The sequence below is a fragment of the Myotis daubentonii genome, chromosome 9 (assembly GCF_963259705.1).
Source record: "Myotis daubentonii chromosome 9, mMyoDau2.1, whole genome shotgun sequence".
NCBI classification, from domain to species: Eukaryota; Metazoa; Chordata; class Mammalia; order Chiroptera; family Vespertilionidae; genus Myotis; species Myotis daubentonii.
Genome location: NC_081848.1, coordinates 39,489,616 through 39,515,480, shown reverse-complemented (window position 1 = coordinate 39,515,480; position 25,865 = coordinate 39,489,616). Strand labels below are relative to the sequence as shown.

At 41.9% G+C, this 25,865-nt stretch overlaps 1 protein-coding gene across 3 annotated transcripts in view; it reads left to right on the top strand.

Annotated features, from left to right (window-relative positions):
• The first annotated feature begins 253 nt into the window (after positions 1 to 253).
• The window catches only part of ACER3 (alkaline ceramidase 3), a 94,429-nt gene continuing 68,817 nt past the window's right edge, over positions 254 to 25,865 (top strand). Inside the window, exon 1 of one of the 3 annotated variants that reach the window (XM_059708381.1) lies at positions 254 to 437. In XM_059708381.1, coding sequence (XP_059564364.1) covers positions 335 to 437 — 103 coding nt within the window. In that variant the 5' untranslated portion in view covers positions 254 to 334. The remainder of the gene's footprint in view (positions 438 to 25,865) is intronic. The other 2 variants (XM_059708380.1, XM_059708379.1) reach the window with 2 other exon arrangements.

Here is a 25,865-nt window from a genome sequence, read left to right as displayed (position 1 = left end):
ACCTACAGCCAAGGGCGTGTCGGGGCGGGGCAGGCCGTCCTTGGCACCGCCACCTGCCTTTCGCGATCACACCCTTCCCCGGGGACGGAGGGGGCAGGAGAACCCTGGCGCCCTCGGGTGGGGGTTCAGGCGCGGGCAGGCGGCGGGGCGGGGCGGCTTCCCGGCGCCAGGGGGCGGGGCCTCCCTGCTGGGCTGTGTGAGTGACGGCGCCGGGCCCCGCCCCTCTGGGAGAAGGGCGGGGCTCGGGGCGCGCGCGAGCGGGGCGGGAGCAGGCCTGGGAGTCCGGGGAGTCGAGCGCAGCCATCGGAGCGCCTGGGTGGCGGCGGCGCGCGTGATGGCTCCGGTCGCGGACCGTCAGGGCTACTGGGGCCCCACGACCTCCACGCTGGACTGGTGCGAGGAGAACTACGCGGTGACCTGGTACATGGCCGAGTTCTGTGAGTGCGGTGCCTCCCCGGCCCCGGCCTGAGGCGGGCGGGCGGACGCGGGGCTGAGGGGGAGACGCCGTTTGAGGAAGGGTGAGGGCGGACCTGGCCGCCGGGGAGGCTGCAGGCCCGACCCCGGGGGGTGGCGTGGGAGCCCGGGCCGGGGCGGGAACGAAAAAGCTGCGGCCGAAGAGACAGAACCGGGAGCCGGTGCGTCGCCGAGGAGTGCTGGGGTCTGGACGGGCTGCGGGGTGGGGGCAACACCTGCTCCCACGGTGGCTGCCGCCGCCGTCGGGGCCGGGGAGCGGGGAGCCGGTCTTCCTGCGCCCTCCCCTCCCCCACACGTGGGCACCCTGAGGTCTTTGCTTTCCTCGTTCCCGGTTAGGGTGAGACCTCTCGGGTCACCTCCCGCGAACCGTTTTCCAGGGCCAGGTCTCCCCCGACCCCGTCCCCCGCCGCCCGGGAAATCTTCAAGCCCAGAGAGCCTCTGCCCTCCGAGGACCGCTGTGCCGCCCTCTCCCCGCGCCAGGAGTGGGGGGCAGAGCGCCCCGTTAGCCCGCACCTTCCTGTGGCGCCAGGCTCCCGCGAGCACGGGGGGCGCGTCGCTCCCACTCGCCTCCTGTCCCACTGCCTAGGGAAGCGGTTCGCAACCTGTGGGTCGCGACCCCTTTGGCGGTCGAACGACCCTTTCACAGGGGTCGCCTAAGACCATCCTGCATATCAAATATTTGCATTACGATTCATAACAGTAGCAACAGTACAGTTAGGAAGTAGCAACGGAAATAATTTTATGGTTGGGGGTCACAACATGAGGAACTGTATTTAAAGGGCCAGGAGGTTGAGAACCACTGGCATAGGGGTTAGGGGTCATCTGGGGACACTGTTTCCACTGGTTGCATATTCCTTCAGCTGCTGCCCCTGACGGTGGCGTGTGTGTGTGTGTGTGTGTGTGTGTGTGTGTGTGTGTGTTTCCCCGATAGTTATCCCAGCCAGGCTAGGAGAGCACCGGAAAAATCTGCCACCGGTTTTCTGTTGTTTACTTTGGTCATGTTTTGAGAGCACAGCGTTTGATACTTCTTCAGTCACCTGCGGCCGGCTAGGTACAGAGAGTATATTTGGGCTATCACTTCCTTTCTTTTCATTTGATTCCCTTTCTCAGGACATGAAGCAAAGTCTTTTAAGCTACACCTTCCCATCGTTGGGTCCTTCTCCCAGGCATGTGTGCTTGGCTTGTAGAAGAGAGGCAAGGGTTTCATGCCAGCGCGTGCTACTTAATTCTGTTCCCAGTAATTGGCTAAGTTAGAGAGAGAGAGAGAGAGAGAGAGAGAGAGAGAGAGAGAGAGAGAGAGAGAGAGAGAGAGAGAGAAGAAAGGAAGAGAGGGAAGGAAAAGACAACTCTTGCTGCGGTTTTCAGGACTTAGTACCATTCCCTTTATACCACGATTTAGGCTGAGAATTTTCCTGAACTGCTGGCTTAAATGAATATTTTTTACTTAATAGTGAAAGAATATGGGCAAAGGGCTCAATCTGCAGTGTAAGTGCTTGGCAGTCTAGATGTTGGCAAGGGAAGGGCTTTACCGATTTGTTGTTGGATAACGCTGGCCAGCCCACACCTGGTCCAGAGGAGGCCCACGAGGGAAGGGATGTAAAACTGTGCGTCTGAACTGGAAATGGAAGAGAAACTCAGGGGTCTTCAGATGTTGGATGAGCTGCCATATCGCGCATTAAACTCTCTGTATTTCCCTGTAATGTGGAATTAGCACCTGTGCGTGGAAGCTAACTGTGAGGGGAGAAATTTTGCTTCAACCTAAGGCAACTTTTTATCTAAAGATAGGATTTTGGAATGGGTTGCCTTGTAAGGCAGATGGCTTTCTGTCACTGAAAGTGTTTAAAACAGACATTGCTCCATTAACTCATGTGAATATTTTAGGCGGAATTAATTGTTTAGTAGAGAAAAGGGGTTGGCTTTAGTTGGGCTTTAGGTTCTTTGCATCTTTATGGGTAAATAGAGGTAATAATGACTCTCCGTTTAGAACTAAGGGTTAGAATCAAAAGAGAAAACTGACAGTTAAGTCATGTGAGCTATGAGAGAGCAAGATACTATGGTTCTGGCAGATAGCTCTGGGAAATGGGAAATGGCCTTAGTTCTTCCTGTCCTCAGAAGAGGACACTCTGGGCAGACTGCAGAGGGGGTTTTGACATAGGAATCAAGGGTTGCAAGAAGAAAATGAGTGAATGTTGGCCACCCTTTGCACATGTGCCTTGGGAGAAAAAATGATCTTGAGGAAGTTGAGGTCAAGTGGTGGGTATGTATCATATGTTGGAGTAAGAGAATTTGATATTTGAAAAATATGCTGATTAATAATTATTTTTTTAAAAGAAATGCAACTTTATCATTATTCTAATATTTACATTGATAGAAATATCCTATATAATAAAAGGGTAATATGCAAATTGACCCTAACAGCAGAACAACTGGGAATGACTGGTCACTATGACACACACTGACCACCAGGAGGCAGACGCTCAATGCAGGAGCTGCCCTCTGGTGGTCAGGGTACTCTCACATGGGAGGAGCTCTGCTCAGCCACAAGCCAGGCTGATGGCTGCCAGTACAGCGGTGGTGGTGGGAGCCTCTCCTGCCTCCTCAGTAGCTCTAAGGATGTCCGACTGCAGCTTAGGCCTGCTCTCCGCTGGCAAGTGGACATCCCCCGAGGGCTGCCGGGCTGCCAGAGGGATGTCTGACTGCCAGCTTAGGCCCAATCCCCCGGGGAGCAGGCCTAAGCAAGCAGGTGGTCATCCCCCGAGGGGTCCCAGACTGCGAGAGGGCACAGGCCAGGCTGAGGGGACCCCCCCCCCCCTCCACCAAGTGCATAAATTTTTGTGCACCGGGCCTCTAGTTAAGGATAATAATGGTGATAATAGCTATATCTAAGTGCCTCCTATATACTACACTTTCCTAAGCACTTCATATATGTTATGTCTTTTGATCTTTGCCACAGTTCCAAAAAGAAGGTGGTATTATCCTCATTTCACAGATTAAGAAATTGAAGCTCTAAGAAGTAACTTTCTAAGTTTGCAAAAGTGGTATAGAAGTAGTATTCAAGTTGAGGTCTGACTCTAGAGCTACTATGCCTTATTACTTCTATCACATTCATTGTTTTGTCCCCACATGCAAGGGATGAGGACAATCATAAAATAATATACTATCACAAGGGACAGACTGAAGGAGCCTATCTTTCAGGATTGGGGTGTGTGTATTTTGGATAACATAAAGATGAGTTGGGGGAATTGCATGTTCAGGTATGACCACGGTTCTCAAAAGCTATCTTCGTTAACATCAGCCAAGTTCAATTCAAGTTTTTCTGTTTGAGCAGATTGTAAGGACCAGGGGAAAGGTAGAGGGTTTCTCTTTAGTTGTGAAATAATAAGCACCTTGATGTGCCGACAGTTATAGGTACAGGCAGTCCTCACTTTGCAATGTAGTGCGGGGCAACATAAATGACCATGCAAGTTAAAACTGGAAAAACTAATGGGAAAATTTATGATTGTTCTGTGACCTTTAAAAACGTTGTTAAACAACAAAATAAACTGACAAACAAAACAGGACTATAGACATGGAAGCATGGAACAGATTGTCGTAACAAATCTCAGAGGGAGGGAGGAAGAGAGGGTGAGAAAAGATTAATCAAAGAACTTAATATGCATATATGCATAGTCCATGGACACAGACAATAGACAGAGGAAGGACTGGGGTGGGAGCCAGGTGGAAGAGGGCAAAAGGGTGAAAATGGGGGACATCTGTAATATTCTCAATAAAATAAATAAAGATGTCAAATATTGTAACCTTTTTTATTGATTATAAATATATAGAGAAGTGAACAAGTAAAATTAATATTTATTTTGTATACTACAGTTTAAAATATTGAGAATTATAATGTGTTGTTTTTTTTGTTTTTTGTTTTTTAATATTTTATTGATTTTTTACAGAGAGGAAGGGAGAGAGATAGTTAGAAACATCGATGAAAGAGAAACATCGATTAGCTGCCTCCTGCACATCTCCTACTGGGGATGTGCCCGCAACCCAGGTACATGCCCTTGACCGGAATCGAACCTGGGACCCTTCAGTCCGCAGGCCGACGCTCTATCCACTTAGCCAAACCGGTTTCGGCGTGTTTTTTTTTTGTAAAAGAACTTATCAAGAGGAGTTTGAACAGTGCCTGCCCTCTTGTCTTATAACTTGTGATATGGAATGAGTATGTTTTTCTTTGCCTTGGTGAATTGTTATAGTATTTTCTCTCAGAACTTTGAAAATATTATTCCAATACATGCTGGCTTTTATTGTTGCTGATGAGAAATCTTCCAATAGCCTAATTGTTGTTCCTTTATAGTTTATTTTGTCAAATTCACCAACAGAATTCGAAAGAAGTGACTTGGTTAATCACTGATGGTGATGTGCTTCTATTATTTACATAGTGATTTGTGGACTGAAGAGCTGGTAGCAACGTTTGTAGTACTGTATTTAATTACTCACTGTTAATATACTGTGGTAACTGAAATTTGTGCATTTTAGAACCTTGTAAAGTGAAGACTGCTTGTGCATTTCTAATCCTTAGAACATTCCTAGTAATTAATAAGTAGGTGGTGCTATTCCCATTTTTTAGATGAGGACACCAAGTCTTAGAGAAGTTGAGTAACCTGCTCAGCATCATATGGCTATAAATGGCAGAAATTATATTCAAATATAGGTCTGATAGCTCTTTCTACCAAGACATACAGTCTACAGGAAGTGGAATTTCAGGTGCTATTGGTTTCATGGAAGAAATATTACCTAAAGGGAAATGCAAATGAACTCTATGCTTTAATTATGGCCTTCCAGGAGAATTACCTAGTGAAAAAATTTTACGAATGCTTTGTTTATTCAGCAAGTACTTGTTGAGCACCTTTTTGTGTCACTGACTCAGAATACAAAACTATGTGAAAACTGTCTTTGTATTCAAGGTAGCTAACAAGCCAGTAGGTGTATGAACAGATAAGTTCAAATAGGCATTTCCTATTTTCAAGGGAAATGCATTACTAAAAATATATTTGAAAGAAGAATGTCCAAGAATTGGCATATTATGAAGGAGGGTTTATTTATCATAAAGCTAAAATTTAAAAAAAAAAAATTTTGTTAATCCTCACCCGAGGATATTTTTCCATTGATTTTTAGAGAGAGTAGAAGGGAGGGAGAGAGACAGAGAGAGAAATATCGGTCTGTCAGAGACACATTGATCAGTCTGCGGGCCAACGCTCTATCCCAGTGATGGCGAACCTATGACACGCATGTCAGAGGTGATGCAAACTCATTTTTTTGGTTGATTTTTCTTTGTTAAATGGCATTTAAATACACAAAATAAATATCAAAAATATAAATCTTTGTTTTACTATGGTTGCAAATATCAAAAAATTTCTATATGTGACACGGCACCAGAGTTAAGTTAGGGTTTTTCAAAATGCTGACACGCCGAGCTCAAAAGGTTCGCCATCACTGCTCTATCCACTGAGCCAAACCGGCTAGGGATAAACTTTATTTTTTTAATTTCTAATTATGGGTTTATAGGGGTTATAAAAGCTAGGTAGGTGCTGTCCCTTCTCAAGATTTGCTGCCCCTCTTCCCATCCTATTCACAGGAATTGGGCAGAAGAAAAGTAGAGCAACCCTTGCTCTTTAGAACTTTGTTATGGGATTTATTTAGATTTAGGGTAAAGGGGTCTTTCTTTCCTTGCCACTGTAGTGCCAGACAAGAGATGCTTTAGCCAGTTGCCTCTGCCATACACATATGCCATTCAAGGCATTTAGCTTCTTGGAGTTCATTGCTGCCTTTCCTTTTCTTTCCTTCTTTTCAGGCCCTGTTCCACTGTCTTCTCTGTAGCCTCAAGTAAGTGAGCATAGTTCAGGCTTCTTTTGGTCCTGGGGTCTCTTGGGCTGGCAGAGGAGACATCCTATCACCTTAAGGAAGACAGTCTTTTTCCCCGAGGTTATTGACAGGCAAGCAACACTGCCTCTGACTTATAGCTCAAAAGCATCATAAGTCAACTGAAGAATGAAGGCCAAATGAAGGGCCAAATTCAGTGTACAAAAGGGTTTAAATTTAACGTTTATAAGTCAAAGACTGTCAGTTGTTTCAAGTGCAGTGATGGACGTCTGTATGTGGTTCTTTAGAATGCAAGGAAAAGGTGCTTATTAAAAGCTTAAAGCATAAAGGCTTTACAGTGGTAGTGGTGGAGGAATTACCATACCAGCTATTTATTGATTTATTGTGGAAAATATACACAAAATTTACCATCTTAACCATTTTTAAGTCTTAAAAATGGTTAAGTACATTCACATTGTTGTGCAGCCAGTCTCTAGAACTCTTTTTATCTTGCAGAACTGAAACTCTACATCCGTTAAACAACTCCCCATTCCCTTATCACCCTCAGACTCTGGCAACCACTCTTCAACTTTCTGTCTCTGACTATCTAGGGTACCTCATATAATGGAATTATACAGTATTTGTCTTTTTGTGACTGGCCTGTTTCACTTAGCATAATGTCCTTGTGGTTCATTCATGTTGTAGCATATGCTAGGATTTCCTTTTTTAAAAAATTTATACATACAATTTTCCATTGTATGTATATATGTATGTATATATACACACATACCACATTTTGCTTATCCATCCCTCTGTTGGTGGATACATGGGTTGCTTCTATCTCTTGGCTATTGTGAATAGGGCTGCCATGATAGGGTGTACAGATATCTCTATGAGATCCCAAATTGAAATTATTGGATCATATGGTAACATAGCAGCTATTTAACCTTTTCATTAGAAAGAAGCCTTTTACTACTTTCTTTCTTAGAACACATGAATTTATTATTCTTACATAAATTGTAATTTATTATTTTTATATACATTATAATTATTAATATATCTTAATTAATTAAATATATTCATTTTAATTAATCAAAGGCATGTGTAATTGTCAGAGGAGGTCTAGTTACAGTTATCACCCTATATTGATCTATATGAGATGCAGTCACTGATTACTTTAATGTATTGATATAATTGATATAAATCCAAAGCAGAACCACATAATATCTTCATTGCATCCTTATTGTGGATAAACATGATTTTGGAAATATTGAAAATAGCCAATGGAAATAATTATAGCTAACATTGGGAGGTACTTAATGTGTAAAACTCTATGTGTGTATTATCTCTTAAGAACCTTTATAATCCTTAAAACAGCCCTTTTAAGTTGGATTCTGTTAGTAGTCCTATTTTGTAGATGTGGAAATTTAGGGCACAGAGGGGTTAAATAATTTGTGCAGTTTTCCACTTAGCAAGAGGCAAAGTGAGGATTTGAATTCACACAATCTGACTCTGGAGTGCATTCTCTTTTGTCTCTCTGTTTTACTTTTCACATTAGCTTTGTTAGGTATAATTTACTTAGGATAAAATGCATCCTTTTTAAGTGTATAGTCGGAAAAGTTTTGACAGGTGTATACATCTGTACAATCATCCCAGTAAAGATGTAGACTGTTTCTATCACCCTAAAAAAGTTACCTAGCAGAGCAGTCATTTGTGAACATATGGTATACTGCTTGATCTCTGAGGCAGGTACTAATTCTAATTTTGCTGTTGAAGACATTGAAATTTAGGAAGGTTAAAGAACTTCCCCTGGTTACACACTATTAAGTGGCAGAGCGTGAGTGACCCAGGCCATTTGATTCCAAAGCTATGCTCTTGACTACCATACTACCTTCTTTCCTTCCATTACCACTTTTTCAGAACCTAGTGGGTGCAGGGGCCTCAGGTTGGGATAGTGGTTTAATCTCATTTTACTTATAAGGCGAAAGACTTTGAGAATTGAAATGATATGCTCAAGAACCAAAGAGCTTCCAATGAACTATTTTTTTTATGGTGAAGATCTCTCCACTCTTTGCAGCAGTGGTTCTCAGACTTTACTGTGCTTGTGATTTATCTAGAGATCTTGTTAAAAGGTGCATTCTGATTCAGTAGGTCTGGAATGTGGCTTTAGATTCTGCATTTCTTAAAAGCTATCAGGTGATTCCAGTGCTGCTGGTCTGGAGACTATACTAGGAGAAGCAAGGCTTTACAGTTCAAAAAGCACTTTTAACTCTTTTTTCTTGTAAGGTGTAGATATTATCCCTATTTGCAGGTAAGGATACCAAATTTAAAAGAATAATGACTTGTTCAGACCCAGGGATGGTACTAGAACCTAGGCTTTTAACTTTGAAAACCAAGTTAGGTGTTCATTCCCTACCTCACACCCAGCAACAGGCTGAAAACACTGCATGTGAAGGAAGGCTTGAAAATGATTATCCGAGCAAAATTAGAACTTAAAATTGAACTACTTTTAAAAAATTATTGATTTTAGAGGAAGGGGAGAGAGAGAGAGAGAGAGAGAGAGAGAGAGAGAGAGAGAGCAAGCAAGCGATTTGTTGTTCCACTTATTTATGTGTTCATTGGTTGATTCTTATATGTGCCCAGGGATAGAACCCATGACAGTGGTGTATTGGGAAAACATTATAACCAACTGAGCTACACTGCCAGGATGAACTAACTACTTTTTCATTTCAGAAAGTTTTCACTTATCTTTTAGACTGAAGTCTATAGTTTACTCGTTAGAGTTTAGTAATACTTGAAGGCTAAGTACATTTTGAAGTCTAATCGTGACTTAGCATTTACCCAGGTCATCCAAGATATTTACTAGAAAGAATTGTCATTTGGTAGCACATATTGGAAGAAATTATTGACTTTTAAAAAATAGAACAGTAATTAACGGGTGGGTAAATAAGGAAACAAATACCTCATGGTAATTTGGGAAACTTTACTGAGCTGGAATACATCCTATCTAATAAAAGAGAAACATGGTAATTGGTGTACGACCGCTACCCTTCCCATTGGCTAATCAGGGCGATATGCAAATTAACTGCCAGCCATGATGGCGGCTGGCAGCCAGGCAGCTTGAAACTAACATGAGGCTTGTTTGCTTCAGTGACGGAGGACTCCAACGTTCCCCGCCTGCCACTGCAGGCCTATGAGCTGGCAGTTTGAGACATAGTTACAAAAATAGAAGCTAAACAAAACCCCAGAAACCAGCTTTCAGCTAGCCGGGATCTCAGACCTGGAGTTGATACAGAGTTTTGATTGTAGAACCGAAACAAACCAGATACCTGCTTTCAGGAGCGGAGGCCTAAGAGCTGGAGCCTCAGAGCTAAAGCTGGCTCAGAATAAAAAAAAAAAGAAAAAGAAAAAAAGGAGCAGTTGGGAGCTTCAGTCCCAGCCTGAAAACAGCCCTCAGCCCCTCACCCAGACTGGCCAGGCACCCCAGTGGGGACCCCCACCCTGAAGGGTGTGTGACCAGCTGCAAACAGCCATCATCCCCTCATCCAGGCTGGCCAGGCACCCCAGTGGGGACCCCCACCCTGATCCGGGACACCCTTCAGGGCAAACCAGCAGGCCCCCACCCATGCACCAGGCCTCTATTCTATATAGTAAAAGGGTAATATGCCTCCCAGCACCGCGATCAGCAGAGCCGCGAGGTCTCCCGGCACCGGCACCGGGATCAGCGTGGCAGGGGGCAGTGCCCAAACCCCCTGATTGTCCTGTGGCTCTGTGTGTGACAGGGGGCGGGGCCACAACCTCCCTATCGGCCCTGCTCTGTTCCTGACAGGGGAAGGCGCCCCAACCCCCTGATCGGCCCTGCTCTGTGCCTGATAGAGGGGACCTCCCCAACCTCCTGATAGCCCTGCGGCTCTGTGTGTGACAGGGTGCGGCGCCCCAACCCCCCACCCCCCCCCACCCCATGGGCCCTGCTCTGTGTGTGACAGGGTAGAGCCATAACCTCCCCATCGGCCCTGCCCTGAGTGTGAGAGTGGCGGCGCCCCAACCCCCTGATCGGCCCTGCTCTGTGGGTGATAGAGGGCGGCGCCCCAAACCCCCCACTCCACGGGCCCTGCTCTGTGTGTGATGGGGTAGAGCCATAACCTCCCCATCGGCCCTGCCCTGAGTGTGAGAGTGGCGGCACCCCAACCCCCTGATCGGCCCTGCTCTGTGGGTGATAGAGGGCGGCGCTCCAACCCCCTGATCCGCCCTGCTCCGTGCGTGACACGGGGGAGCTCCCCAACCCCCTGATGGGCCCTGCTCTGTGCATGACAGGGGGGAGCTCCCCAACCCCCTGATTGGCCCTGCTCTGTGCGTTACAGGGGGTGGCGCCACAACCCCCCAATCGGCCCTACCCTGAGCGTGACTGAGGGTGGCATCGCAACCTCCCAATCCGCCCTGCTCTGTGCATGACAGGGGGCGGCGCCCCAATTCCCCCATTGGCCCTGCTCTGAGCCTAACCAGGGGCTGCACCTAGGGATTCGGCCTGCCCTCTGCCACCCGGGAGCAGGCCTAAGCCAGCAGGTCGTTATCTCCCGAGGAGTCCCAGACTGCGAGAGGGCACAGGCCGGGCTGAGGGCCCCCCCCTCCCCCCCCCCCCGAGTGCACAAATTTTTGTGCACCAGGCCTCTAGTAGAATAATAAACATTTATGAAAGTCTTACCCAGTGCATTATTATTTGAGGTTAAACTTATAAGTTGTTCCTTTGATTTTGGGTTCTACCCCTGTCTTTTTATCAACTGTTTCCCAGTCAGTGGAAAAAACCTCACCTGGAGACTTAGGTAGTGCAAACGAGCATTTTAAAAGAAGTAAAGTTACTGAAGAAACATAGTAGGGCCCTGAAAAATGGTCCCCAAAGGAGACAGCAAAAGTAGTTTATGATGACAAGGAAGTCCCACATCTTTTACTGTGGGGAAAGTACATGATATAATTAATGCCTTGGAGTCAGAATCAAGGATTCTATCTGAACTTTGTTCCATTGAATCTTGTGACTTTGGGCAAATCACTTAATCATTCTTTGTGTCAGTTTATTTACTCAAAAATTAGAATAATGATATTTGGTAGGGTCATGAGAACTAAATGGCATGATATATGTGAAAGCACATGGTGCAGTGCCTGGCAAATACTAGGTGCTCAATAAATATTAGTTAAATTAGAATCAAAATAAGTTTTTAAAAAGTAAATCATGCTCTGTTATAGTCGTGGCCTCCTTATCTGCTTAATGTGTGAAGTTGGGTAGGCTGTAGTATCTAGTCATTTAATCAAATACTAATGTAGGTGTTTTGTAAATGGTTAAGATCTACAATCAGTTGATTTTAAGTAAAGATTACTCTCAAAAATGTGGCTGGACTTCAGTCAGTTGGAAGGCCTTAAGACCAAACACTGAGCTTCAGAGTGGGTAGGGTGGGGAGATTAAACTTTCATTTGGGGAGGTCTCTTACTTAACTCCTCACCTTAGTAGATCTTCCTTTCCTTCTCCTTTCTTCTTTCTCTTTCATATGTTTGAATATATTGTGAATATACCAGCATTTTTAGGTGTTTTCAGTGGGAAGGTCATTTGGAGTGTCTAGTGTGCCACATAACCTTCACCTAATTGCTTTTGCACTGTTCCCTTTGTCATTTGTAGCTACCTACATTCTCTCAATCAATGGATACCTCTTTAAATCTTGACTGATAACTCATTACAGAGTTAGGTTCTTCTTCTGTTTTCCTTTGAAGACTTTCTATTGACTTAGGGATAAAGGCCAAATTCTAAACATGGCATGAAAATCCCTTTTTAAAAAAATGAATATTTTCACACATACACTAAAGTTGGAAGAATTTTGCAATCAATATCTGTTTACTTACCACCTGGATTCTACCATTAACATTTTACTATATCTATTTTATCACTTTTCTATCCATTTATCTATTCCTCTCTCCATCTAGCACTTCACTTTATTTATTTTTATACATATCAAGATATGGAACTTCACCATCAAAAAGGAAAGTTCCTCATGCCCCCTCCCTGTTAATCCCCATCTCCACTTTCCCCCTTTTCCCCAGGGGCAAAAATGTTCTGATTTTTCCCACCATCATAGGTTAGATTTGCCTGTTCTAGAACTGCATGTAAGTGGAGTCATATAGTATTAACTATTCAGTGTAAGTCTTCTTTCCTCAGCATAATGTTTTTGAGATTCATTTATGTCATTGCATGTATTAGTGATTCCTTTTTATTGCTAAATAGTGTTCCATTATATGAATATACCACAGTTTGTTTATTTTGCTGTTGATGGATACCTGGCTGTTTTCAGGTTTTGGCAATTATAAATAATGCTGTTGTGAACATTTGTTTTCATTTTTCATAGGGTAAGTACCTAGGATTGGAGTAAGTGGGTCACAGAATAGAAAACTGCCAGATCTTTTCCTAGAGTGGTTGTACTATTTTATATTCACAGCGTTTGAGCCACATTCTGGCCAACATTTGGTGTCAGTCTTTTTAATTTTCTCCTTTCTGGTGGATGTGTAGTTGTAGCTCATTATGTATCCAATTTATTCTAAACTCTTCAGTCTTTCTTCCTTCTTTTCATTGTACTCCGTAACTTCACTACTTATACTGGATTCCTGCCAATACAGGTTATTTATGTAAATACTTATATAAGTATTAACAAGTATAGTATTAACTGTATACTACTAGTAATAAATTGTATTTTAAAGCCATGCAGTTTTGGGGTGGTGTTATTCAGCAATAGATAACTGAACCAGTGTCTGAAGTTGAGTTTTGAGCAATTTTGATTTCCTGTGGTTTAATCTCAAGAATATACCAAATTACACCATACATTATTATTCTTAGAAGATAAGACTTTAAACATAATAATAAGGTTATGTTTCTCCTATGTGAATATTTCAAAGAATTTTATGAGCATAATTTCACTTATCCCTATAATGTCCTCATAAGACTCAATGAAAATAAGTACTTCAAGGTTGAAATATTTCAGTTGCAGAGCTAGAAAAATCTTTAACTCATTATAGGTGTGTACTCTTGCTCTTAAAGTTCTTTAACTTTTCAGAGCAAGGTGCTTTTAACAGCTAGTGGATAGACTGGATAGAGCCAGAAAACAAAACAGAACTCCAAAATTATGCATGTCAAAATCTAGGTACCACTCTTAAGAACGGTTTTTATGGCTGACATTCACTTATTTATTCATTCACACAAAATGATAAAGAGAGATTCTAGATAAGATAGTGTTCCCAAAATGAAATATTACCTTCCAGGTAGCAGTTATACCTCCACCCTCACTGGTTTTTCTCTTTTTTATTTTTATTTATTTTTTAAAATATATTTTATTGATTTTTTTTTTTTTTTTTTACAGAGAGGAAGGGAGAGGGATAGTTAGAAACATCGATGAGAGAGAAACATCGATTGGCTGCCCCCTGCATACCCCGCACTGGGGATGTGCCTGCAACCAAGGTACATGCCCTTGACCGGAATCGAACCCGGGACCTTTCAGTCCGCAGGCCGACGCTCTATCCACTGAGCCAAACTGGCCATGGCTCTCTCTCTTTTTTAAAGCAGACAAGAGAGCATGTCTACTTCATTGTCTGATCCCTTTCATCACTGGCGTAGATTCAATTAGTCTTGCTAATCAGATTATCCTACCCAGTAAAGGTTATGTCCTCCCAGCCTCACTGCTTGACTTCCCTGGGACTGCCCTGAGTTGGTGGATCTCCAGTGGTATAGGCTTTGGTGCTTTCCCTGGTGGGCAGACCCTGGGGATGTGGGCCCAACAAGTCCCAAATTTATTGCCAACAGTCTTAGTCCAAGTTCTTCATAAGTCCTTTCTCGGGGAGGTGGCCCTGGCTAGAACACATAGTGCTAAGAAGGGGAGCAAACATATTAAGAACAGTATGCCAGCTCCCTTGAAACATAAGCTGTGCAGATGTTTCTTCCCTGCAGCGACTGTGTCAAGCAGCAAGGGTGGACCGGCTTCCGGCATTGAAACAGTCTTCTAGATGTTGACATATTTGTGTAATATTAAGAGATTACATTTATTAATACAGTACCTCTGATTTCATCAGAAAAGTCTTTAAGTATTGAGAAGCTGTCAAACTCACAGGTAGATGCAGGTTTTTAAAAATTCTGAATTTCGCTTCAAAGCTTGGATTTTATTATTGGTAAAAATACTGTCAGTTAGTTTTCTTAAAGTGGCAGTCTCACTTTACTCTGGAAACATCTTCCAAATGCCCAAAATGAATAATCAGTTCTTTTAAGTGAAAATGCCGTTTCATGGAAAAAACAGCTAGTTGAGATCACAACTCAAAACAGTCACACAAATGCTTTTCCTTGAGACAGTTATCATACTTCAGTATATAGAAGTTCTTTGTGAAAATTCCCATTTCATTACAAAGAATATTAAAAGATATACACTCAAGAGTTGAGATTTAATACAATTAGTCATTTTTATTTTCATCAAAATAAAAGGCATTGATAAAAAACTTCAAAATAAAATACTTCATCAAAGGCATTGTTAGTTGGCTTAAAAAAAAACAACAACTCTGAATGTATGGTGGTGGGAAAGAATACAATGACTATAGTGTAGTTTGGTTGTTATTGCCCTGATTCTTGCAAAGGTGCCAGCAATTGTACCCACCATTGGCTTTTGTGCCATCAGTGCAAATGCCAATGCAGTGACTAAGGTAAATAACTCTCAGTATTACAAAAATAGTGTTGAACTCAAGGACCCCGGAAAGGGTCCACAGACCACAGTTTGAGAACTGTTGCTGTATCCTACTAAAAAAGATTTGTTCATTGCACACAGTATTTAACATACAGCTTTTTGGAGTCTGCTACTTTTTACAGAGGTTTTAATGGAGTATATTTTAGCAGGAAATAAGAAAATATAATTTATTAGTTAGTTCAGAAAATGGGCCCTACTCCGTGGGGGGCACAGACGTGTTTAAAATCCTCATTGGTGACCTCCCTATCACTGCTAGAAAGTTTTATGTGCTTTCTCTTCTATTTAACAACTCTTTCAGCAGTTAGATCTGATGAAATTCCTTATGCTCTGTGCAGCCAGGAAGATTTAAATTCTGAGAGCTCATGCCAAGATTTCAAGGAAGAACCACTGACGGTTTGTTAAAGAATATACAGATTTCCAAGGGGAAATTAGTTCATTTTGTGGCCTTTTAGATAACATTTAAAACAACAGTATTAATATAATAGCTAATATTTATTGGTACTGTACTTACTATGTGCCAGCCACCATGCTAAGCACCTATTTAATTATAATGAAAAATCTGTGTAGGGAATATTTATGATGATGGCACTGCATATTTAAAGTTATTCCCTTCTTCTATGACAGCGGTTCTCAACCTGTGGGTCGTGACCTCTTTGGCAGTCGAACGACCCTTTCACAGGGGTCGCCTAAGACCATCCTGCATATCAGATATTTACATTATGATTCATAACAGTAGCAACATGACAGTTATGAAGTAGCAACGAAAATAATTTTATGGTTGGGTCACAACATGAGGAACTGTATTTAAAGGGCCAGAAGGTTGAGAACCACTGTTCTATGGAGAGAAAACAGGTAACTTTCTTAACACTCTGACATTTTATTAGTTTTCAGATGAATAGTAATTACATATTTGCATACTTTTGGTTGCCTTTTGCATAACCAATTGAGAATTCATCATAGAAAAGTCTCTTAAATTAGTCAAATTATTTTCTCCCTTCTACCACATCAATCATCAGGCTTATCATAAAGTTACTTGTCATTTAAAAAAAATTAATCCTCATCCAAGGATAGGCTTCCACTGGTTTCAGAGAGAGAAGAAGGGGGGGAGGGAGGGAGGGAGAAACATTGATCGGCTGCCTTGTGTATGCACACAAAATGGGGATCAAACCGGAAATCTGGGCATGTGCCCTGACCAGGAATCAAACTGGAGACCCTATGGTACGTGGAAGATGCTCCAATCAACTAAGCCACACTGGCCAGGGCAAAGTTACTTGTCTTTTTATCATTCCTCTGCCTCATTTGCTCTTCATTTGCTTCCTGGGATGGAATTAAAACTTTTTACATTTTGGTAGGGAGATCACAGACATATTATTTATGTTTATCTTAGTTTCATTTTATCTTAGTAGCTTTATCTCCTGAGACAACTTGCTCCCTAGACATAAGTTACTTCCCATGCTTTCCTAGACACACTATGTTCTTTCTTGCTTTTGCACGTGTCTGTATTATTTGTGCCCTGAATACTGTTCTCTGCACTAAGTCCTAGTCACATTTAAGGCACACTCAAATACTGTCTCTTCTGTGAAATTTTCATCAATTATACTAAGCCAAGGGCTAATTAGTTGATACCCTTTTCTGTCATTCTCTATTATGGTAAGGTGTGTTTTTAAAAAATTAATGTTATGTTTATATAGGTTTCCCTTATAAACACAACTTTTCTCATTTTTCTTATTAGAAAGTAATTACTTTCATATTGTAGAACATTTTGAATCATTCAGCAGATATTGACATTACTTTCAGTATGCCAAGCATAATACTAAGCCTGGGATAAAGAGTGGTAAAATCTTCATGGAGCTCATAGTTTAGACTTGGGGAAGTACTTAAACAAATAATTCAACTCTTCAAAATTTTATGAAGGAAAAATATAGAAAATATAAAGAAGCAGAAATGAAAAGTACCAGTAACCATTCTCTCCAGCATCTATCTATAACAATAAAAGCGTAATATGCTAATTAGATGATGTCCTTCTGGATGAAGGGGTCGAGGCAGAGGCCCCGGCCAAGGCGGTGGTGGGGGCTGAGCCCCTTGCACGAATTTTGTGCATTGGGCTTCTGGTTATGTTATAAAATGAAATTTATAAAAATGGGACCTAGCCCAAACAGGTCCATGAAGCACAATTAAATGGCACAAATACGTGGCTTAGATTCCATGGTACCAGCTTTTACTGTGTTACCACTTCGCCCTCAACCCATACCTGCAGCCTCGTGGAAAATATCTTATGATCAATTAATTATTTACAATATATCCTCTCACTATTCTCTTTCTATATTTATACATATATATCATATTATATATTATATTATATTTTTATTGTTTTCAGAGAGGAAGGGAGAGGGAGAGGGAGAGAGATGGAAACCTCAATGATGAGAGAAAATCATTGATTGGCTGCCTCCATACTGGGGATCAAGCCCACAACCCAGGCATGTGCCTTGACTGGGAATCGAACCGTGACCTCCTGGTTCATAGGTTGATGTTCAACCACTGAGCCAAACCAGCCAGGCTATACATATATATCTACACTAATAAAAGAGAAAAATGGTAATTGGCGTACGACGATACCCTTTTCATTGGCTAATCAGGGCTATATGCAAATTAACTGCCAACTAAGATTGGCAGTTAACTGCCAACTAAGATTGGCAGTTAACTGCCAACAAGATGGCGGTTAATTTGCATATGTAGGCACAAAGCAGGGAGGCGAAAGGGAAAGCAGGAAGAAGCCCCCTGCCACTGACAGTGATCGGAAACCCAGGGGGGAGCTAAGAGCTGGGGGGCAGGGCAAAGGTGGCCCTGGGGCTGCCTTTGCCCTGCCCCCCAGCCATGATCGGAGAATCAGGCACCTTTTCCGCCCTGGCCAGTGATAGCAGGAAGTAGGGGTGGAGCCAGCGATGGGAGCTGGGCACGGTCGAAGCTGGCAGTCCCAGGAGCTAGGGGTCCCTTGCCTGGGCCTAAAGCGAAGCCCACGATCGCGGGGCCGCTGCAGCTGCGGGTCCCCGCTGCCCGGGTGGGACGCCTAGGCCAGAGGTGTCAGGCCTGGGCAAGGGGCCGATCCTGCGATTGAAGGGTGATGGGGGTCAACGCCTGAGGGCCCCCAGTATGTGAGAGGGGGCAGGCTGGGCTGAGGGACATCCCCCCCCCCCACCCAGTGCACGAATTTCGTGCACCGGGCCCCTAGTTTTTAAATAAAATATTATTCATTATGCAGTATTTTGTGACCTGATTTTCTTAATGAATATAATGAACATTTCCATGTCTTTAAAAAGTGATTTAGAAGATAAGCTTTAAAAAAATTCTATGTAAGAGCTTATCTTTAAATATAGATAGATAGATAGATATAAAACGTTTATCCTATATTTATCAGGAGTAAAGCAATATCTATTGATATCCCTCGTGTAAAATGATACATTTAGCATGCATTATTCTTTTACTTCTCATTTTATTTTTTATCGTACAAGTCAAGGTAAGATAGTCTGCAACATGGCAGTGATAGTGAGAATGAATGTAAGGGAACTCTGCTCCGATGAGCATTCCTATCCCTTATCCATTGACCTTCTCCTGGGATAGTTCAGGACCCCTTTCCATTACTATCCTCCTACTTTTCTTCTCCCCCAACTGGGAAGATTCTTCTGTATGCATATAAGGCATAAAGCAATACACTTGTATAAATGTACATAAATAAGGATGTACACTGAAATATTGCTTAATAGAAAAAATAGGAAACAGCCTAGACTGTCCATTAGTATGGGAATAAATAAATATAATTTGGTATATTCCTATGAGAGCAGTTGAAAGGAATGAACTAGACGATCTATCTGATGGCTCTCTCAATTATAATTTTTATTGATAAAAAATTATTTGAAGATGCCCCAGCCAGGTGGCTCAGTTGGTTGGAGTATTGTCCTGTACACCTAAAAGGTTGTGGGTTCAATTTCTGGTCAGGGCACATACTTAGACTGTGGGTTCCATCCCTGGTCAGGGTATATACAAAAGGCAACCAACTGATATTTCTCTCTCACTTCAATGTTTCTCTCTCTCTTTCCCTTTCCCACTCCCTAAAATCAATAAACATATCTTCAAGTGAGGATTAAAAAACCCCAAACTATTTGAAAAGTGATATTTACAGAGTTATACTATTTAGATTTTTTAAAAAAACACAACCAAAAATACAGCAAAGCAAAACTTTGTTTATGGACACGTATGTGTAAAATAATTTTTTAATGAATTACAATGATGCATACAAATTAACACTAACCATTACCTCTGAAAATGTGTGAGGGGGAATTGGACTGGAGAGATGGGTGACCTTGACTTTATCTGTAATAACATTTATTAAAATAAAAGGCTTGACATAGGCATAAAATGTAAACAGTGATCAACTCTGAGGGGTGGATGTTTGTTACATTGTTCAAACAACAGTCATGTTGTATAGCCTCTGGTACAAAATAGATATTTAATGAATTTCAGTTCTTCCCATTTTCTTCACCCATTCCTACAGGAAGAGTGGATCAGTAACTTATATTACACACCCAGTTTAATATCCTAGTTATTTAAAGCTTCTCCAGCAATTTTAAAGACCCATCTAAATGATAATATATTCTACCGAAACCGGTTTGGCTCAGTGGATGGAGCGTCGGCCTGCGGACTGAGGGGTCCCGGGTTTGGTTCCGGTCAAGGGCATGTACCGGGTTGCGGGCGCATCCCCGGTGGGGGATGTGCAGGAGGTGGCTGGTCGATGTTTCTCTCTCATCGATGTTTCTGACTCTCTATCTCTCTCCCTTCCTCTCTGTAAAAAATCAATAAAATATATTTTAAAAAAAATAAATGATAATATATTCTGAAGTACATATTCAAGAAACAAAAATTCTTTATGATAGATTGGGCCAGAAACCAGTCCTTACAAGAAATACCAGTGATCCCAGAAACCCGTTTTTATGAGAAATACCAATGATCCCTGTCTAGCAACTTTTGTGTTGCTATTTGATTTTTACTTCGGTACTTGCAAGTCTTCCATAGATTATAACTCACTAGACACTATTTCAAGTGAATTAAAATGAATTTATTGTGAGACCTTTGTTATTTAGCTAATTTGTTCCTAGTACACATGTTATTGGTCTGATTATATCTGTTTTTGTGGTTGCCTCTTTTATATTGTTTAGCTTAAGTAGATAAGGCATTTATCTATATTCTGATTTAGTGAAAAAAGTACAATCTGTTCAAGGCAATCTGTGCTAAGTGCCATATGAGAGGTTAGAACATTAAGTGCTGTTAGAAGAGGGAGCCTGGCGGTTGCTCAGTGGTTGAGCATCAATCCATGAACCAGGAGGTCACAGTCAGGGCACATGCCCTGGTTGCAGTCTCGATCCCAGTGTGGGACGTGCAGGAGGCAGCTTATCAATGTTTCTCTCATCGATGTTTCTATCTCTCTATCTTTCTCCCTTCCTCTCTCTAAAATAAATAAAAAATATTTTTTTTAAAAGAAGAGGGAGTGATCATTTTTAGTAGGGTGATTAGGCAAAACTTAACTAATTGAGTTGGGTCCTGAAAAAGTTTCAATAAAAAGGGAAAGGAGGTAGAGATTATCAGAGTAATCATTTCCAGATTTTGTTATTTCCATAATGCCTCTTCATCTTGTGCATAGTTTGGAAACTTCTCCCTTTTCACCTCTGGATAAATCTAAAATCTTCATAATACTTCTCCAGGGAGTTTAAGACCATCTTACTTCCCTTGCTCTTCTGAGTCTTCTCCATCATGCTTATCTATTAACTGTTAATTTCACTGTTCAACTTTCATCGTGAACCTTTTTCAAAGCAGCATTATATTCACATAATGCTCTTTTTTTCTGTGAGTCTTTCTCCTCCCCTATAATTTCCATCTTGTTAGGCTAGAGCAGCAGTTCTCAACCTGTGCATCGCGACCTTTTTGGGGGTTCAATGACCCTTTCACAGGGGTTGCCTAAGACCATCGGAAAACACACACACACACACACACACACACACACACACACACATATATATATATATATATATATATATATATATATATATATATATATATATTGTTTTTTTCTTAATTAAATCTTTATTGTTCAGATTATTACAGGTGTTCCTCTTTTTTCCCTCCACCCGGTTCCCACCCCAACCTCTGCTCTTACCCACCCAGTCCTCATCCATAGGTGTACGATTTTTGTCCAGTCTCTTCCCACACCCCCACCGCTTTCCCCCCCCCCCGAGAATTGTCACTCCACTCCCTTTCTATGCCCCTGGTTCTATTATATTCACAAGTTTATTCTGTTCATCAGATTATTTATTCACTTGATTTTTAGATTCACTTGTTGATAGATTTGTATTTGTTGTTCATAATTGTTATCTTTACCTTTTTCTTCTTCTTCCTCTTCTTAAAGGATACCTTTCAGCATTTCATATAATACTGGTTTAGTGGTGATGAACTCCTTTAGCTTTTTCTTATCTGTGAAGCTCTTTATCTGACCTTCAATTCTGAATGATAGCTTCGTTGGGTAAAGTAACCTTGGTTGTAGGTTCTTGGTATTCATCACTTTGAATATTTCTTGCCACTCCCTTCTGGCCTGCATAGTTTCTGTTGAGAAATCAGCTGACAACCTTATGGGTACTCCCTTGTAGGTAACTGACTGTTTTTCTCTTGCTGCTTTTAAGATTCTCTCTTTGTCTTTTGCTCTTGGCATTTTAATTATAATGTGTCTTGGTGCGGTCCTCTTTGGATTCCTTTTGTTTGGGGTTCTCTGTGCTTCCTGGACTTGTAAGTCTATTTCTTTCACCAGGTATGGGAAGTTTTCTGTCATTATTTTTTCAAATAGGTTTCCAATATCTTGCGTTCTCTCTTCTTCTGGCACTCCCATAATTTGGATGTTGGTATGCTTGAAGTTGTCCCAGAGGCTCCTTACACTATCTTCATATTTTTGGATTCTTTTTTCTTTTTGCTTTTCCGGTTGGGTGTTTTTTGCTTCTTCGTATTTCAAATCTTTGACTTGATTCTTGAGATCCTCTAGTCTGCTGTTGGAAGTCTGTATAATATTCTTTATTTCAGTCAGTATATGCTTAATTTCTAGTTGGTCCTTTTTCATATCATCGAGGGTCTCACTAGATTTATCAAGGATCTCACTAAATTTATTGGCGGTTTCTAGAAGATTCTTGAGTAACCTTATAACCATGGTTTTGAACTCTATATCCAGTAGTTTGCTTTCCTCCATTTCTGTCATTTGTGACCTGTTTCTTTGTCTCCGCATTTTGGCTGCTTCCCTATGTTGATAGAGTGGCTTTCTGTGCTAGGTGTCCTATAGGGCCCAGTGGCTCAGCCTCCCCAACTACCTGAGGTAGACACTCTTGGTGCACCCCCTTGTGGGCTTTGTGCACAGTCTTGTTGTAGTTAGGCCTTGATGGTTGTAGGTATCACTGGGAGGACTTGACCTCCAGGCCAATTGGCTGTGAGAATCAGCTGTGTCTATGGTGGGAGAACTTCTGTGCTGGAGGCACCCTTATGGGGCAAGACTTGCTTCAGTGAGGCATTGGTGCTCACTGAGTCTGCCCCCTGAGTGTGTCCCTTATGGATCTGAGGAGCTGTAATCTGGATGGTCGCACTCTGACAACTGGGTACACTGGCTCTTGGATCTCTAAGGAGGTGCTAATTTAGCCTTTGCCTTAGGCTATCCAGCAGGTGCTACGGAGAGATCTGCAGATTCCTCTTCTTTGTTTGGGGTTTGGAGGTGCCCAGATGAGGCCCAGCTGTGAAGCAGTGCAAGCTGCTGTGGGGCCTTGGGCCTTCTTTTGGAATGTTCTGGGTCTCTTTGACTCAGCTCCAGTTTGTTAGGTTATTTCAGATTGCAAAGGGCCAGGCCATTGATATGCAAAAGCCTCTGCGCACAGCTTGGGTGGGGTACGGTCTCAGGGAATCAGCAGGGTGGAAAAAACAGCTATGGCTGATCCTCAGCCCTGCCCTAAGAGGCCCCGGGTCTCAGTGTCCCGCGGTAATCACTGCCAGCACCTCTGAGAGAAAGCCGCCCTCGAGTTCCACCCGATCCCAGACAGTCCAGTTTCTCCCTGGATGAGTCTGAGTCCCCAGAGACTAGCCCAGAACTGGAGTTCAGAGCTGTTGGAGCTTGTGACTCCCTCCCGATTGAAAAAGACAACTGTGTCCTCAGTTGCCAGCCCTTTCCACGTGCGCCTCCGTACCTCTGTACTTTACTTCTGCACCTCCTCTGGTCTCAGTGTGCTTTTCTCTTTCCTTCTAGTTGTAGAATTTCCACTCAGCCAGCCTTCCTGTGGTTCTGGATGATGTCTGTTTTGTCTTTTAGTTGTATTTTTGAAGTGGTTGTGCGAGGCAGCAATTTCAGGTGTTTATCTATGTCGCCATCTTGGTTTCTCTAATTACATATTGTTTGTGATTAATCACTATGCTTTAATTATGTTCAATTTGTAACAATGAAATTGGGGGTCACCACAACATGAGGAACTGTATTATAGGGTTGTGGCATTAGGAAGGTTGAGAACCACTGGGCTAGAGTTTACCGGGACCATAACTGATAATGGAGCTACCAGGACCTTTTATCTCTTTACCACTATGTACTTGACCTTTCACCCCAAACCTAAAATTATACATCATTTTGAAATTAATATGAACACTTCCATTTTTACAATGTGTAGTTTTAAAATATTTTTGTTACAGCTTACATGCAATAAAGCGAAAGTTGTAATGTATGTTTTTTAAAAGAATGTAAATATGTTTTCATAAATTAAATATTTTTTGAAGCCAATATATGTATGCCAAAGAAAACAGAATGGCCCTAACCGGTTTGGCTCAGTGGATAGAGCGTCAGCCTGCGGACTGAAAGGTCCCAGGTTCGATTCTGGCCAAGGGCATGTACCTTGGTTGCGGGCACATCCCCAGTAGGAGGTGTGCAAGAGGCAGCTGATCGATGTTTCTCTCTCATCGATGTTTCTAACTCTCTATCCCTCTCTCTTCCTCTTAAAAAATCAATAAAATATATTTTAAAAAAAAGAAAGACAGAAAAGAAAACAGAATGACTCCTAGATTAGCAGTGATAGAAATCCTTCTTATCTTATGGCATAGTTCAAGTGCTACTTCCTTACTAAACACGCTCTTGGGTTCCCTCCCTCCCCCTAACTATGTTGTTTATGCTGTTTTGTCCTGCCATTCTCCCTTACTAGTTGTTTATCTTTCTTTCCTACGAAATTGTATATATTCTTTCTTAGGACAGAAATCAGTGTTATTTACTTACTAACCTTTCTTCCCATTTCCCACTTCAGTGCTTTGCCCATAGAAAATACTTATGTTTGTCAAATTGACTGAATTTGTGTTTATCACTTTTTAAAGTAAGACAGTAGCTCCTGGAATAATGTTGCTTCATTCAACATTGTTTCATTATAATGTTGATGAAGAAAAAAAAAAATCGATTCCAAGCCTGGGCCACTGTCTGTGTGGAGTTTGCACATTCTCCCCATGTTTGCATGTTTCTCAGGGTATTCTGGTCTCCTCCCACATCCCAGAGATGTGCACGTTAGGTTAACTAGTGTGTGTCTATATTGTCCCGGTCTGAGTGGGTGTGGGTGTGGGTGTGAGTGGCCCTGTGATGGAAGCGTTGGTTACTACCTTGCACTAGAACCTGCCAGAAGAGGCTCTCGTCATCCGTAACTCTAAACTGGTATAATTGGGTTGGGAAAGAATTATCTTACTTGGTTTTATTTACCTTTCTTAAATGTATGTATAGCTAACATTTATTTCAATTTTAATGTTAGAAGTGTTTTGGGTCTTTACCTAGAAGTTTGGTGTTGTTTTTGTGACCAGAAATATGCCATGGGAACTTAACTCTTGCTTATAGAAACTAGCCTGTGCTAAAATTGGTTCATTTATATGTTGTATTACTTAAAATCACACTTTCCATGAGCCCATCAATGATGTTGAGAACTAACTTACTGTACCTGTATTGGTTTCCTGTTTTTATTTTGATATCAGCCCTAATTAAAAGCTACTAAGGAGCCCTGGCTGGTTTGGCTGAGTGGATAGAGCATCGGTCTGTGGACTGAAGGGTCCCAGGTTCGATTCCGGTCAAGGGCACGTATGTGCCTGGGTTGCGGGCTCGATCCTCATTAGGGGATGTGCAGGAGGCAGCCAGTCGATGATTCTCTCTCATCATTGATGTTTCTATCTTTCTCCCTTCCTCTCTGAAATCAATAAAGATATATTAAAAAAAAAAAAGCCACTAAGGAGTAGAGTACCTGGTACTATAACGCACATTTATGTTATTTTTAAAAAACTTTGGATGAACCAGAGTACCCAAAAACTTTGTTATTGTCTGGAGTGGAAGGCAAACTTTCTCCCTTCTGACAACTGTTCTTGAGTTAGTCCAGGCACAAGAACTTTTGCCAGGCAGCACTTTCCAGGTAGCACTTAATTCTTAACGTTGCTAGATTATGGAAGTTCCTGTATAATGTTCAATTGATCTTTCTCATATCTGAATGATCTGTATGTGTATTATTTGGTCATATTTATTGTTTTCACCATATTATTTAAATATTTTAAATATTATTGGGTTTCTTTCTCCACTTTACAGGTCAGAAAACTAAAGCTTAAGCATAAAGTTGCCAAGTTCATACAGCTAGGAAGTGGTAGTAGGTATGAACAAAATATTGCCTACTATAAATTGAGGATATTAAGTTAGATGATTTCCCTGTCTTCTTCTGA